General features: G+C 35.1%; 1 protein-coding gene across 7 annotated transcripts in view; it reads left to right on the plus strand.

Annotated features, from left to right (window-relative positions):
* Nucleotides 1-16,169, plus strand: part of RALGAPA1 (Ral GTPase activating protein catalytic subunit alpha 1) — a 249,558-nt gene that overhangs the window by 191,834 nt on the left and 41,555 nt on the right. For all 7 annotated transcript variants that reach the window (XM_055309354.1, XM_055309357.1, XM_055309353.1 and 4 more), the window contains one exon: nt 2,150-2,305. In XM_055309354.1, coding sequence (XP_055165329.1) covers nt 2,150-2,305 — 156 coding nt within the window. The remainder of the gene's footprint in view (nt 1-2,149; nt 2,306-16,169) is intronic.

A 16,169-nucleotide genomic window follows, 5' to 3' on the forward strand; every position in this document is an offset into this window, starting at 1 on the left:
TAAGTAGGGAACTAGTTAATTATTGTACATCAAGAAAATGAACTTCTCTGAAGCCATGAAAACAACAAATGAAGAAGCTCTCTACTTATTAATGAGTACTTTTCAAGGTATTTTAAGTGCGAATCAAAGTACAAAACATTGTATGTGTACACACATACATAAAAGAATTTAATTGGATATATAGAGAACATTTTTGGAAGGATAGTTAAGAAATTGCTTTCAGGGGGCACCTGGGTGGCTCATTTGATTAAGCAGCCAGCTCTTGACTTCAGCTCAGATTATGATCTGAGAGTCCTGGGATTGAGCGCCAGCCACATTGGGTTCTGCACTCAGTGGGGAGTCTGCTTGAGGATTCTTTCTATCTCTCTCCCCCTCTTTTTGCTTGCTCCCTCTGTCTTTCTCTGAAATAAGTAAATTTTTATAAAGGAAAAAAGAGGAGTGCCTGGATGTCTCAGTCAGTTAAGAGTCTGCCTTCAGGGTCTCAGAGTCCTGGGAGAGAGCTGCAAGTCAGGATCCTGGTTCAGTGTGGAGTCTGCTTCTCCCTCCCTCTGTTCCCCCAATGTGTGTTAATCTCTCTCCCCCCCCCAACCCCTGTCAAATAAAATCTGTAAAAAAAAAAAAAAAAAAGGAAATTGCTTTCTGGAAGGGGCACTAAGTAGCTAGAGATGAGAGATGGAAGTAAGAATTTTGGTAAGCTTTTGAAAAAAAATTTTTTTAAAGATTTTATTTATTTATTCATGAGAGATAGAGGCAGAGGGAGAAGCAGACTCCATGCAGGGAACCTGTTGTGGGACTTGATCCCAGGACTCCAGGATCACGCCCTGGGCTGAAGGCAGGTGCTAAACTGCTGAGCCACCCGGGAATCCCCAGCTTTTGAAATTTTAAATACATGAGTATATTACTGAGTCAAGTTTTAAAAAATAAATGAGGCAATCTTATAGTAATGTTGTAAAAACTAATTTGTTATTCAGATGTTTAGCCGTTATAACTGATACTGATAGTTGAGACATGTTCAAGGTCACATGGTGCAAAAATTGGTTTTTATAATTCACTTTATCAGTTATTCAGATTTTGAATTTTTTAATTGAAGTATTAACACACGGTGTTATATTATTTTCAAGAGTACACTATAATGACTTAAAAATTCTGTACATTACTCAGTGCTCATCATAAGTTGACTCAATCACCTTTAGCTATTTTACCCACGCCCCCACCTACCTTCCCTCTGGCAACCACCAGTTCTCTGTGTTTAAGAGTATACTTTTTAATTTTTTTTCTTTTGTTCATATATTCTGTCTTTTAAATTCCACATATGAGTGAAATCATATGGTATTTGTCTTTCTCTTATTTTGCCTAGCGTTAATTATACCCTCTAGGTCCATCCATATTTCAGATTTCATTTTTAAAAGCATGTATAAAGTGTTTTTTCTGAGTAAAGAGATACAGTGTTTAAGTATCTTTCTTTTGTGTTTCTTTTTGCTTTCTAGTATTTTCTTTAATTTCAACAGTGAAGTCAGGTCGCTTTGTGTATTGCACAAGTTCAGGGAATATGACCCAATGCAGTGACCCTGATATTAGTATGTATGTATTTTATTTATAATCAGGAAAAGTATGTGTAAAAACCTTAGCACAGATTAATTTGTAGTTTTTTAATGCATTAGAAGTTCAGTTCTGCATTTTTGTATTTCTGTTCTGAGCTATGTGATAGGTACTAAAAATTAAGACAATTTCCATGAGTAAATCTAACACACATGATTAATCATCTTATCAAAGTGACATTACTGTTTAAACTTTCCCCCACATCACTTCCAGTCTTGATTTTTGCTACTTGATTTTTCACTCTGGCTTTGGTGTCCTCCCATAGCCTTTATGATTTAGTATTAACACCTAATAGCCTAACAAAAGATGCATAGTGTACAGCAGTGATTTCTTTCCTAATTAACTCCTAATTAGAGATCACAAATACTTAAGAAAAAGTTCCAGTATAAACAGAACAGCTCTAACTAATAATTCTGAATCAAGCATTGGTTGATAACATGCTAAAGACTTTCTTCTCCGTGTTTTTTGCAAATTGAGAAATTTGAGTCTATTTCAATAGTAAGTTGTTGAGTTTTGTTTAGTTGATTAATATGTGTATCATTGCTCCCAGGTCAATCTTACAAACCACTGTGGTTTCATGGGAGGACTACAAAAAAACAAAAGCACAGGATTGACCACGCCATATTTTGCTACCTCTACAGTAGAAGTGATATTTCATGTATCAACAAGAATGCCTTCTGATACTGATGACTCTTTGACCAAAAAAGTAAGTGCTGAGAAAAAAAATGAGTTAAAATCCTAATAATTAAGAAAATAAATACATAAAATACGTAAGTAATCTGACCAAAAAGCACTATTTCTGAATATTCCACTTTTCATCTAATACTATCTTGAGAAACAGGATTATTGTAGAGCAAATGCTGTTTTCCTTAATAATAATATTGAAGGTTATTGTCTTAACAAAGGATTTGCCTTCAAAGAAATGGAGGTATGACTAATTGAAAAACATCTGTGTATGTTCAAATTGGTGGAACTATATTTCAAGTCTCTTTACATGTGAATAGACGTAATGGTTATATAGATTGAGGGAGAGCAAAATATATATTCATCATTACAAAACATTTAAAATATAACATGCTTTATCATAAATTTTAACTAAAACTAATTGAGCAGATAAAATAAGCCTTAATTAATGAAAAAAATTTTACTCCGAATTTATGAGAGATGTGGTTTTGATGGCCCTGGTCCTTTAAAACCTACATCACCATTTTTCTGTAGGCAGCACTAGTATTCAGGAGTCATTCTTAAAAAAAAAGTCATTCTAGTGACTATAAAGATACCTCAGGGTACAGTTGTATGTATTCAGTCCACTTTTGGTTTTCTTAGGGAGAAATATTTTTAAGAGTAAAACTTAATCCAACATTTCTTTACCTTCTCTTTCTCCTCCTTCCTCAATTTATTCAAAACCACTAAATGTAACCAACTTAATATCATTGGTCATTTTACTTGATATTCTTTTGCCTGATATCAAAACTCTTTATAATTTATTAAGCTATGAAAACAGTGTATTCTCTCACTCTTGTAAAAGAACTTTAGAACTCCTCTCAAATATTTGATAAGATTGAGTTAATAACCCTTTATGCCTTTTGTTTACAATTTAAAATACTGTTGGAACTTGCCTACTAAATGAGTAATAGTTGATAAAACTAATATGTGGATGATAATGAGGTTGGAATGAGTAGTAAAAGTGGAGGTAATTGATAAATGTAAGAAAATATATTCAGTACAGATTTGCTATAGAATTCCTTGTCACGGATCCCTGGGTGGCACAGCGGTTTAGCGCCTGCCTTTGGCCCAGGGCGCGATCCTGGAGACCCGGGATCGAATCCCACGTCGGGCTCCCGGTACATGGAACCTGCTTCTCCCTCTGCCTATGTCTCTGCCTCTCTCTCTCTCTCTCTCTCTGTGACTATCATAAATAAATTTTCTAAAAAATTAACAAAAAAAAAAATAATTCCTTGTCATGTAGTTTTTAGAGGTAAAAAAATGATCTATGAATACTGACAAGATGATGATGAAGAGGTGAATTGGAGTAAAACTTCATTTAAACTTCAACTAAGCACTTTCTTCCATCAACTCATTTTAAAACTCTATGAAATAAGACATACCTAAATTAGAGACAATTATAAGTATAGTGCAAAAAGATAATATAAGGGGTGCCTAGGTGGCTCAGTCTGTTAAGCCTTTGATTCTTGATTTCAGTTCAGGACATGATCTCAGGGTCATGAGGTTGAGCCCCCTGTGCTGGGGATGGAGCCTGCTTTGGATGCTCCCTCTGTCCCTCCCCCACTCTGTCTTGAGCTTGTGCATGCATGCTCTCTCTCAAAAAAAGAAATTAAAATTAATTTTTGAGAAGATCATTTAATCATTAAGAACTTAGCTGTGACTCATATTTATCATTATCATTTTCATGGCTCCATGAATACAAACAACTTTTTAACCCCAGAACAGAGTCTAAAATTAATGATATCTCATATTACAAACAGAAGAGAACAAAGTACATGATTTTTTGTTTAAAAAATTTTTTTGTTTTTTTAAAGAAAACTATGCCAGGATATTTTTACTTCACTATATTAAACATGATGATTATATGGTACTTGAAATTTTATTCCTGTGACCTTTGTAGAAATGTCAAGTAAGATTTCTTATTTTTTTCAAAACATTCATGAGGGTTTGTCATTAATTTCTTAAGAGTTTCTGAGGGATCCCTGGGTGGCGCAGCGGTTTGGCGCCTGCCTTTGGCCCAGGGCGCGATCCTGGAGTCCCGGGATCGAATCCCACGTCGGGCTCCCGGTGCATGGTGCCTGCTTCTCCCTCTGCCTGTGTCTCTGCCTCTCTCTCTCTCTCTCTCTCTCTCTCTCTCTCTCTCTCTCTCTGACTATCATAAATAAATTTAAAAAATTAAAAAAAAAAGTTTCTGAAATAGATATTTAACAATTCATTATCACAAAAAAAATTAATTTTGGAGAGGATGCCATCATTTAAGAAATGTTAAATGGTTGAATTCTAATTTAAATTGTTAAATGGTAAAAATTTTAAGTACTGGATTTATTAGAGAATTTTGAGGGATTAAACATTGAACATAGTTTTTTCATCTATACATATAGGAATTTTTTTCCTATGGCAAAAATTACATATATTACATATTTACCATTTTCACCTTTTTAAAAAATTTTTTATTTAATTTTTTAGAATTTGGAAATTGTTCTTCATTGATGTGTAATTAATATACAATGTCATATTAGTTTCAAATGTGCACTGTTGTAATGACTGAATAGTTCTATACATTACTCAGTGCTCATCATTATTAATAAGTGTGCTCTTACCACCTTTGTCTATTTCACCCACCCCGCAACCCTTCTCACCTCTGTCAACCACCAGTTTTGTTTTTTTGTTTAAAAGTCTAATTTTCTGTTTGCCCATTTTTTCTTTGTTCATTTGTTCTGTTTCTTACATTCCACATGAGTGAAATCCTATAGCATTTGTCTTTCTCAGACTGACATTTCACTTAGCATTACATTATACCCTCTGGGTCAATCCATGATATCACAGATGGCAAGATTTCATTCTTTTTTATGGCTGAGTAATTTTGTATTGTAGGCAATATATATACACACACACATACAATACAATATTACTTTATCCATTCCTCTGTGATGGACGTTTGGGTTGCTTCTGTATCTTGGCTGTTAAATAATGCTGCAGTAAACATAGAGGTGCGTATGTCATTTCAAATTAGCATTTTATTTTCTTTGGATAAAAACTCAGTAATGGAATTACTGGATCATATGGTAATACTGTTTTCCACAGTGGCTGCATCAGTTTGCATTTATACCAATAGTGCACAAGGATTCCTATCTCTCCACATCCTTGCCATTACTTGTTATTTCTTGATGTTTTTTTTTTTTTAATTGATTCTAGCCATTGGTGTAAGGTAATATCTCATTGTGGTTTTGATTGGTCTTTCCTTCATGATTAGTGATGTTGAGCATCTTTTCATGTGTCTGTTGGTTATCTCTATGTCTTCTTTGGAAAAATGTGTGTTCAGGTCCTATGTCCATTTTTTAATTAGATTATTATTTTGGTGTTGTATGTTTTAGGTATTAATTCATTAGATATATCATTTGTAATTGTTTTCTCTAATTCAGTAGGTTGCCTTGTCCTTTTGTTGATGACTTTCTTTGCTATGCAAATGCTTTTTATTTTGGTATAGTCCCAATAGCTTAATTTTAGTTTTGTTTCCCTTGCCTGAGGAGGCATAGCTACAAAAATGTTCCTATATGACTGACGTCCAAGAAATTACTGCCTGTATTTTCTTCTAGGAGTTTTATGGTTTCAGGTCTCACATTTTGATCTTTAATCCATTTTTAGTTTATTTTTGTATATGGTGTAGGAAAGTGGTCCAGTTTTAATTTTTGCATGCAGCTGTCCAGTTTTTCCAGCACTATTTTTTGAAGAGATTGTCTTTTCTCCAGTGTATCTTTTTGTCTCCTGTGTTGTAGATTAATTGACCATGTAAGCATGAGTTTATTTCTAAGCTTTTCTGGATTATTCCACTGATCTATGTGTCTTTTTATGTCAGTACTGTATGATTACTACAGCTTTATAATATATCTTGAAATCTGGAATTATGATACCTCCAAGCTTTATTTTTTCTCAAGATTGCTTTGGCTATTTGGGGTCTTTAATGGTTCCAAACAAATTTTAGGATTATTCTAGTTTTGTAAAAATTGCTGTTAGTATTTTGGTAGGGGTTGCATTGAATTCATAGATAGCTTTGGGTGTATGGATGTTTTAACAGTGTTGGTTTTTGCAGTCCATGAACATGGAATACCTTTCCAGTTGTATCATCTTCAGTTTCTTTCATGAGTGTTTTATAGTTTTCAGAATGCAGTTTATTCTTAGGCATTTTATTCTTTTTGGTGCAATTGTTAAATGGAATTGTTTTGTTAATTTGTTTTTCCTTTTTTATTATCAGTATAAAGAAATTCAGCTGATTACTGTATATGGACTTTGTATCTTGCAACGTTACTGAATGCATTTATCAATTCAAGTAGTTTTTTGGTGGAATCTTTAGGGTTTTCTATATATAGCATAATATCTGCTAATAGTGACAGGTTTACTTCTTCCCTATGAATTTGGATGCCTTTTATTGTCTGATTGCTGTGGCTAATACTATGTTGAATAGAAGTGATGAGGGTGGATATCTTTGTCATGTTTTTTATCTTAGAGGAAAAGCCTTGCTTTTCAATTGAATATGATGTTAGCTGTGGGTTTTTTATGTATACAGCCTTTGTTATGTTGAGGTATGTTCCCTCTAAATCTACTTTTTAAAGAGATTTTATCATGAATGGATGTTGTACTTTGTCAAATGATTTTTCTCCATCTCTAGTGAGATGATCATAGTTTTTATTCTTTTTTCTTGTTAATGCAGTTATGTTGATTGATTTGTGGACATCAAACCACCCTTGCATGCCAAGGATAAATCCTGCTTGATCACGATGAAAGATTTTTTTAAATGTATTGTTGAACTCGGTTCACTAATATTTTGTTGTGGATTTTGCACCAATTTTCATCAGATATTGGCCTGTAGTTTCCTTTTATGTTTTGTTGGTTTTTTTTTGTAGTTTATTTCTCTTTGGTTTTGGTATCAGGGCAATGCTAGCCTTGTGGAATGAATTTGGCAGCTTTCCTTTCTCTTCTATTTTCTGGAGTAGTTTGTTAAGAATGGATCATAACTCTTCTTTATATATGTGGTAGAAATCACCTGTGTGAAGCCTCTGGTTCTGGATTTTTTTTTTCTTAAAGATTTTACTTATTTATTAGAATAAGCGCAGAGGGGGAGAGGTTAAAGCAGACTCCATACTGGAATCATGATCTGAGCTGGAGGCAGATTGTTAACCAGCTGCGCCACCCAAATGCCCCTCTGGACTTTTGTTGGGAGTTTTTTGATTGCTGATTCAAGTTTCATTACTAGTAATTGGTCCATTGAAATTTTCTATTTCTTCCTGATTTCATTTTGGAGGGTTGCCTGTTTCTGCCAATTCATTTCTTTTAGGTTGCCCAATTTGTGGGCAAATAATTTTTCATAATCTCTTATAATCCTTTATATATGTGTGGTGTTGGTTATTTTTCCTCTTTCACTTCTAATTGTATTTATTTGGGTTCTCTCTCTCTCTCTCTTTTTTTTTTTTTTTTTGGAGTCTGGCTAAAGGTTTATCAATTTTCTTGATCTTTTCAAACAACCAGCTCCTGGTTTTATCCATCTTTTCTGTTGTTTTTTAGTTTCTATTTCATTTATTTCTCCTCTAATCTTTATTATTTCTAATACTGGCTTTGGGTTTGTTGGTTCCAAACAACAAACAGGTCTACAGGTAGGCCTGTATTGCCTATAAATTTTCCTCTTAGAACAGCTTTTACAGAATCCCAAAGATTGTGGACCCTTGTGTTTTTATTTTTGTCGCCATGTATTTTTTATTTCCTCTTTGATTTCTTGGTTGACCCATTTATTGTTTAGTAGCATGTATTTTAGTCTGTTTTTTGGTCTAATGTGATTTATTCTAAGGAGTATTCCATGTGCAAAATTTATTCCATTGTTTATGGTTTATTTTTGTTTGAGAAAGAGGAATGGAGACTGCACATGCACATGCATACAGGGGAAGACAGGCAGAGGAAGAGGGAGAGAAAGAATCCCAAGTAGGCTCCATGTTCAGTGCAGAGCCCAACATGGGGCTTGACCCCACCACCCCAAGATCACAACCCAAGTTGAAATCAAGAGTCTGACACTCAACCAACTGAACCACCCAGACTCCCCTGTATTTCACTGTTTGGTGATGGAATGTCTGAATATATTTGTCCATCGGGTCTAAAACCACTGTTTCCTTATTGATTTTCTATATGGACAGTCTGTCCATTGATACACATAGGGTGTTAAAGTCCCTTACTGTTACTGTATTACTGTCAGTTTCTTCCTTACATCTGTTAATAGTTGCTTTATGTATCTGAGGGCTCCCATTTTGAGCACATAGATATTTAAAATTGCAACTTCTTGTTGGATTGTTCCCTTTATAATTATTGTCCTTCTTTGTTTCTTGGTATGGTCCTTGTTTTAAAGTCTATTTTGTTTGATATAGGTGTTGCAACCCCAGCTTTCTTTTTGCTTCCATTTGCATGGTAAACATTTTTCCATCCCTTCACTTTAGATCTGCATGTGTCCTTTGGTCTGAAATGAATCTCTTGTAGGCAAGTTATAAGTGTGGATTTTTTTATTCATTTATTTATCCTGTGTCTTTCATTGGATCATTTAATCCATTTACATTTAAATTCATTGACAGGTGCATACTTACTGCCATTTTTGTCACTGGTTTTGCAGTTCTTTTTTTTTTTTTTTTTTTTTTTAGCTCTTTTCTAGTCATTCTTCTCTTGCTCTCTTCCTTCATGGTTTGATGGCTGTCTTTAGTTGTATGCTTGGATTTTTTTCTCTTTATTTTTTGTGTAACTATTACAGGTTTTTGATTTGTGGTTATCATTAGGTTCATATATAACATTTTATGTATATAGCAGTCTATTTTAGGTTGATGTCACCTAAATTAGAATCTGTTACTCTTTGCCCCATGTTTTATACCCTTTTGTTTTGTGAATCCCTTGACTGATTTTTATAGATATAATTGAGTTTACTGCTTTTGTGTTTTAACTTTCATACTTGTTTTATAAGTGAGTGATCTATTACTTCTATTATATGTTTGCATTTACCAGTGAAATTTTTTCTTTTCTTAATTTTCTTACAACTATTTCGACCTTTTCTGTCCACTCAAAGAATTCCCTTTAGGATCCCTGGGTGGCGCAGCGGTTTGGCGCCTGCCTTTGGCCCAGGGCGCGATCCTGGAGACCCAGGATCGAATCCCACATCGGGCTCCCAGTGCATGGAGCCTGCTTCTCCCTCTGCCTATGTCTCTGCCTCTCTCTCTCTCTCTGTGACTATCATAAATAAATAAAAATTTAAAAAAAAAAAAGAATTCCCTTTAATATTTCTTGTAAAACTGATTCAGTGGTGATGATTTTGGGGAGCTCTGGGGAACTCTTTACCTCTCTTCTGTGCTGAATGATAATCTTGATAGGTAGAGCATTCTTGGTTGCAGGTTTTTTCCTTTCAGAGATTGAATATATCATTCCACTCCCTTTTAGCCTGCAAAGTTTCTGCTGAAAAATCAGTTGACAACCTTATGGGATTTTCTTTGTATGTAACCATTTTCTCTTGTTGCTTTTAAAATTCTCTTTTTCTCACAATGTTTGCCATTTTAATGATTTTTGTTTGTTTGTTTGTTTGTTTGTTTGAACTTTCTTGGGTTAACTTTTGGAGGGTTTCTGTGCTTCCTGGATCTGGATTTCGGTTATCTTCCCCAGATTAGGGAAGTGTTCATCTCTTATTTCGTGAGTCAATTGCTCACTTCTCTCTCTCCTCCCTCTGGGATCTCTAATGCAGATGTTATTATGCTTGGTGATGTTACTGAGTTGCCTTCACCTATTCTCATTTTTCTTACTTTTTTTCTTTTCTCTATTCAGTTTAGTTGTTTTTTTTTTTTTATTACCCTGCCTTTCAGATCACTAATCCATTCTTCTGCTTTTTCTAATCTGCTGTTGATTCCCTCTTGTGAATTTTTTATGTCAGTTTTGTGTTCTTGATCTCTGACTGGTTCTTTTTTATATTTTCTTCTCCTTTTTGAAGGTCTTACTGAGATCCTTTACTCTTTTCTCAAATCCAGTGAGGATATTTACAGCCATTACTTTGAATTCTTTATCAGGGCTATTGCCTTATCTCTGTTTCATGTAGCCTTTTTGCTGTGGTTTTATCCTGTTCTTTATTCAGGACCTAATTCCTTTGTTTCCTCATTTTGTCTGACTCTCTGTGTTTATTTCTCTGTATTAGGAAGGTCAGCTATGTCTCCTGCTCTTGAAAGTAGTGGCTTTATGAAGAGGTTCTATGCTGCCCTGTAGCACAATGTCCCCTCTTCACCAGAACCAGACATTTCAGCAGTGTCTTCTCTGTGGACTGTGTGTTCCTTACTGTTGTGGCTGAGCTGCATTTGCATTTAGTCCAGTCAACTACAATGTGGCCCACTATGCCTACAGTTGTGAGCACACTAGGCAAGGGTTTGGTCCCTGTTAAGGGGCCTGTCTGGGGCCACCACAGTCTTTTAGTTGACTGGTGTTAGCAGTCAGCCCAAGCACTGCATGGCTCTCCCCCCATTCTGCCTCTAGAGGTTTCCATTGGTGAGTAGGGCCTGTAGTCAGACCAGATATCTCCCATCTGGGGCTGCAGTGACACTGATCAGCAGTGCATTGCCAGCTATAAGGTTTAGCTGCTTGAACTGTAGACACACTGGTGTGTGTGGTTATACTCCGCTGTCACCAGGGCACAAATCACTCTGGAGTGATGCAGGGTTTTTCAGGGCAAGAGCCACATAATGGAGGTAAATAAATGCCTGGAGGCATTTATGTGGAGTAGGGCAGGTTGGATGAGGTGGGGACCATGGTGCTAACAAGATAGATGGAAAATCTTCACTCTGCTTCCCACAGGTATCTGACTTTATAGGCTGCAAGGGAGGCAGGCAAGGAATGGTCAGCCAGCCAGCACTTTTGTTCTTGGAGAATTCTCCTAAAGACTCCTGCCCCTTCAGTGCACATTTTGAGATTAGTAAATAAATCTACTTCTCATACCCAGTTTGTCCTCAAACTGCTGATTCTGTGCTGTCTCTCCTGGGTTATTTGTTATGCTGGCTTTTTAAGGGTAGAACTCAGTTTTAAGGTACCCAGAGTAAAACCCTTTTGACTGTAAAAACTCTCAAAGTTAAGCCCTACTGGTCTCCAAAGCCAAAGTGTTAGGGGTATTCCCATGCCTGGGATGCCTGATCTGATCCTCTTGCTCTTCTTCCTGCTTATAGTGTCCCTCTCATTTATGATTAGTCTCATGTGGAATGGGGAGGTTGCTGAAAGGGGGAGTTCCCAGCCATATTTCTACTCCTACCTTTTTTGATGGGGTCTCCTCTATACTGTTAACTGTGGAAAATCTGTTCTGCCAGTCTTCAAGTTATGAGTCATTTTCAGAGTTGGTTTCACTGATATGGCTACTGCCTGTCTCTGTCTGTGGAATGAGGTAAGTTTAGGATACTTTAACTCCACCACCACTCAGGAGTCGCATCTTAACCATTATTAAATGTGCATTGACATAGACGTGTAATATACAACCATCACCAGTATCCATTTTCAGAACATTTTCATTTTCATTTAATTCAAAATATGTTTTATTTTTTCTTGAGATTTCTTCCCATTTGTTATTTAGGAGTGTGTTTAATCTCCAAGTATTTGGGGGTTTTCCAGCTATCTTTATGTTGTTGACTTCTAGTTTAATTCCATTGTGTCCTGAAAACAGACATTGTGTGATTTCTATTCTTTTAAATTTGTTAAGATGTGTTTTATGGCCCAAATGTAGTCTATCTAGTGAATGTTCTATGTGAATCTGGGAAGAATGTGTAATCTGCTGTTGTTGGGGGAAGCAGTCTATAAATGTCAATTATATCCAGTTGATTGATGGAGCTGTTGAGTTCAACTATATCCTTACCAATTTTCTGCCTGCTGGATCTCTCCATTTCTGATAAAGGAGTATTAAAGTTTCCTGCTATAATAGTGGATTCTTCTACATGCACTTCTATCAGTTTTTGCTTCATGTATTTTGACACTGTTGTTAGGTACATAACGTTAAGGATTGGTTATGCCTTCTTGGAGTACCAACGTCTTTATCATTAGATAATGTCTCTCTATCCCTGATAACTTTCCTTGCTCTGAAGTCTGCTCTGTCTGAAATTAATATAGGCACTCCCACTTTTTTTATTGGTGTTCTCATGGTATATCTTTCTCCATCCCTTTACTTTTAATCTGTATGTGTCTTAATATTTTAAGTGGGTTTCTTATAGCAACATATAGTAGGTGAGTCTTACTTTTTTGATCCACTCTAACAATCCTTGTCTTTTAATGTGTAGTTAGATCATTGACATTTAAAATGATCATTGATACAGTTGGATTAACATTTACCACATTTGTTACTTTTTTCTATTTGTTACCCTGTTCTTGTTTCTGCGTTCCACACTCTTGCTGCCTTCTGCAGTTATAAATGAGCATTTTATATGATTCTATTTTCTCTCCTTTCTTAGTGTATCAGTTCACTACTTTTCTTTTTTAACTTTTTTTAGTCACAGCCCTGGAGTTTGTACTATACATTTAGAACTAATCCAAGTCCACTTTCAAATAATACTATACTACTTCATGGGTACTGCAAGTACCTAATAAATCACACGGTATATTTAATCTTTCCCTTTGATCCCTGTTTTACTTATAGATAAGCATATATATACCTAAATATACATGATCAGATGCATTGTTGCTATTATTACTTTGAACACACTGATCTGTTAAATCAGGTAAAAATAAGAAAAATAGAAGTTTTTCTTTTCCCTTCAGTTATTGATTATTTGATGCTTTTCTTTATGTAGATCTGCATTTCTAACCTGCATCATTTTCCCTCCTCTGAAGAACTTCTTTTACCATTTCTTGTAAGTAGGTCTACTGGAAACTAATTCCTTCAATTTTTGTTTGAGAAAGTCTTTATTCTCCTTTACTTTTGAAGGATAATTTTACAGAGTATAGAATTCTAAGTGTTGGTATTTTCCCTCAACACTTTAAATATTTCATTCCATTCTCTTCTTGCTTGCATGGTTTCAGGGGAGAAGTCAAATGTTATTCTTTATCCGTGATTTTCTGAAGTTTGATGATTTGTCTAAGTATAGGTTTTGGGGCATATATCTTGCTTTTAGTATTCTCTGAGCTTCTTGGATCTGTGATTTGGTGTCTGACAATTGGGGGCAATTCTCAGTCAATGTTGCTTCAAATCTTGCTTCTGTTTTTTCTTTCTTTCTTCTCCTTTTATGTATGCTACAATATTTGTGGTTGTCCCATAGTTCTAGGATATTGTTTTGGTTTTTTCCACTCTTGTTGCTTTTCAGTTTTAGAAGTTTCTATTGTTATATCATCAGGCTCAGAGATTCTTTCCTTAACCATTTCTGGTTTACTGATGATATCATCAAAGACATTCTTCAAATTAGTTATATTGTTTTTTATCTCTGACTTTTTTTTTAAGATTTAATTTATTTATTTGTTCATGATAGAGAGAGAGAAAGAGAGGCAGAGACACAGGCAGAGGGAGAAGCAGGCTCCACGCTGGGAGCCCAATGCGGGACATGATCCCGGGACTCCAGGATCACGCCCTGGGCCAAAGGCAGGCGCTAAACCACTGACCACCCAGGGATCCCCTCTGATGTTTCTTTTTGATTCTTTGTGAGAATTTCTATCTTTCTGCTTACATTATTCATGTGTTCTTGCATGTTGTCAACTCTTTCCATTAGAAATTAGAACCCATAGTGTGTTAATCATAGTTGTAATTCTGTCATCCCTGCCATTTCCAACTCCAGTTTTAATGCATCTTCTGTGCCTCCAGCTGTCCACACTAAGTCTCCAGGGATTTGCAATTACAATTTATGTTTTCCTACCTTACAACAAGTTCCTACAGAGGTTTCTGTTTCTTTGTCATCCTCCATTTTTGCCTGTCTGTCCAATTTGGGGGCAACAGTTTACCTGTAACCTAATTCTTCTGACCTAAGATGAGTATTTGGTTCTTCAATTTGTTTAGCCTTTTACTTGTTGTTAGGAGAGAGTGGCAACTTCTAAGCTGCTTATGTACTAGATTGTAACTGGAAATCCCAGAACTTTATCTTCCCAAATGCAAACTCTGTACCCATTAACAATAACTCTATTCCCCACTCCACCCAGCCATTGGTGACCTTTAATATACTTTGTCTCCATGAATTTGCCAGTACTAGGTACCTCATTTAAGTGGAATCATACAGTATTTGTCCCTTTGTGTCTGTCTTATTTCATATAAGGTTTTTAAGGTTCATCAATGTTGTATCGGGTGTCAAAATTTTACTCCTTCCTGTGGTTGAATAATATCCCATTATGTGGATATACCACATTTTGTTTATTCATCTGATAGACATTGTGTTGTTTTTACTTTCTGGCTATTGCAAATAATGCTGCAGTGAACATTGTCATGTATTTGTTTGAATCCCTGTTTTCAGTTCTTTTAGATATATACCTATGAGTGAAATTCCTGGGTAATAATGGAAATCATATGTTTAGCTTTCTGAGGAACTGTCAAACTATTTTCCACAATTACTGTGCCAGTTTTACATTTCTGCCATGAATGCACAAGGGTTTCAATTTTTTCATATCCTTGCCAACACTTGTTATTTTCCATTAAAAACAAATGTAGCTATTCTAATAGATGCATAGTGGTATTTCATTGTGGTTTTGAATTAGAAATGCAAATGACTAGTGATGTGTATCTTTTTACTGCTTATTGGCATTGGTATATCTTCTTTGGAGAAATGTCTATTCCATCTTTAACTCATTTTTAATTAGGTTGTTTACATTTTTGTTATTAAAGTATAGTTCTATGTATATTGTAGATGTTAATCCCTTATCTGATATATGACTTGCAAATATTTTCTCCCATTTTGTGGCTTGTCTTCGCTCTCTTGATAGTGTCCTTTGATGCACAAAAGTTTTAATTTTGATGCAGTCCAATTTATTTTTTATTTTGTTGCCTCTGCTTTTGGTGTCCATTCTATAAATCACTGACAAATCTGATGTCATAAAGATTTTCTCATATGTTTCCCTCTAAGATTTTATAGTTTTAGCTTTTACATTTAATTTTTGAATCCATTTTCTTTCTGTATCAGATTGGGACAGTAATGTTTTTATATAGTGTGAGATAAAGATCTGACTTCATTCTTTTGCATGTGATAATCTAGTTTTCCAGTCACTATTTGTTAAAAAGATTGCACTTTCTCTCATTGAATGATCTTGGCACTCTTGTCAAAAACCCGTTGGCTTTCTATGCAAGGGTTTTTTTTTTTTCTGGACTCTATATTATTTTCCTTTGGTCTAAATGCCTGGTGGGTTTTTTACTTTAATTAAATGCTTTTATTACTATAGCTTTATAGTACGTTTTGAACTCAAGTAATGTGAGTCCTACAACATTGTTCTGGGTTTTGTTTTGTTTTGTTTTTCAGTGTCATTTTTACTATTCAAGTTCTTTTGAGAGTTCAGATGAACTTTAGGATGAGTTTTCTATTTCTGCCAAGAACCTTTTTGGGATTTTGATAGAGATTGCATTTAATTTTTATATCAGTTTGGGTAATATCGTCATCTTAACAATATTAAGTTTTCCATTCCATGAACATGGGGTATCTTTCCATTCTCTTCTATAATCTTTAAAATTCTTTCAGCACTGTTTTGGAGTTTTCAGTACATGAGTCTTTTTCCTCCTCAGTTAAGTTTTTCCATTGTTTTATTTTTTTATGCAATTGTAAATGGAATTATTGTAATCTCCTTTTTGTTTTGTTCACTGTTAGTATATAGAAATGCAACTGATTTTCAGGTGTTAATTCTGTATCTTG

The sequence above is a fragment of the Nyctereutes procyonoides genome, unplaced genomic scaffold (assembly GCF_905146905.1).
Source record: "Nyctereutes procyonoides isolate TBG_1078 unplaced genomic scaffold, NYPRO_anot_genome, whole genome shotgun sequence".
Classification (NCBI taxonomy): Eukaryota; Metazoa; Chordata; class Mammalia; order Carnivora; family Canidae; genus Nyctereutes; species Nyctereutes procyonoides.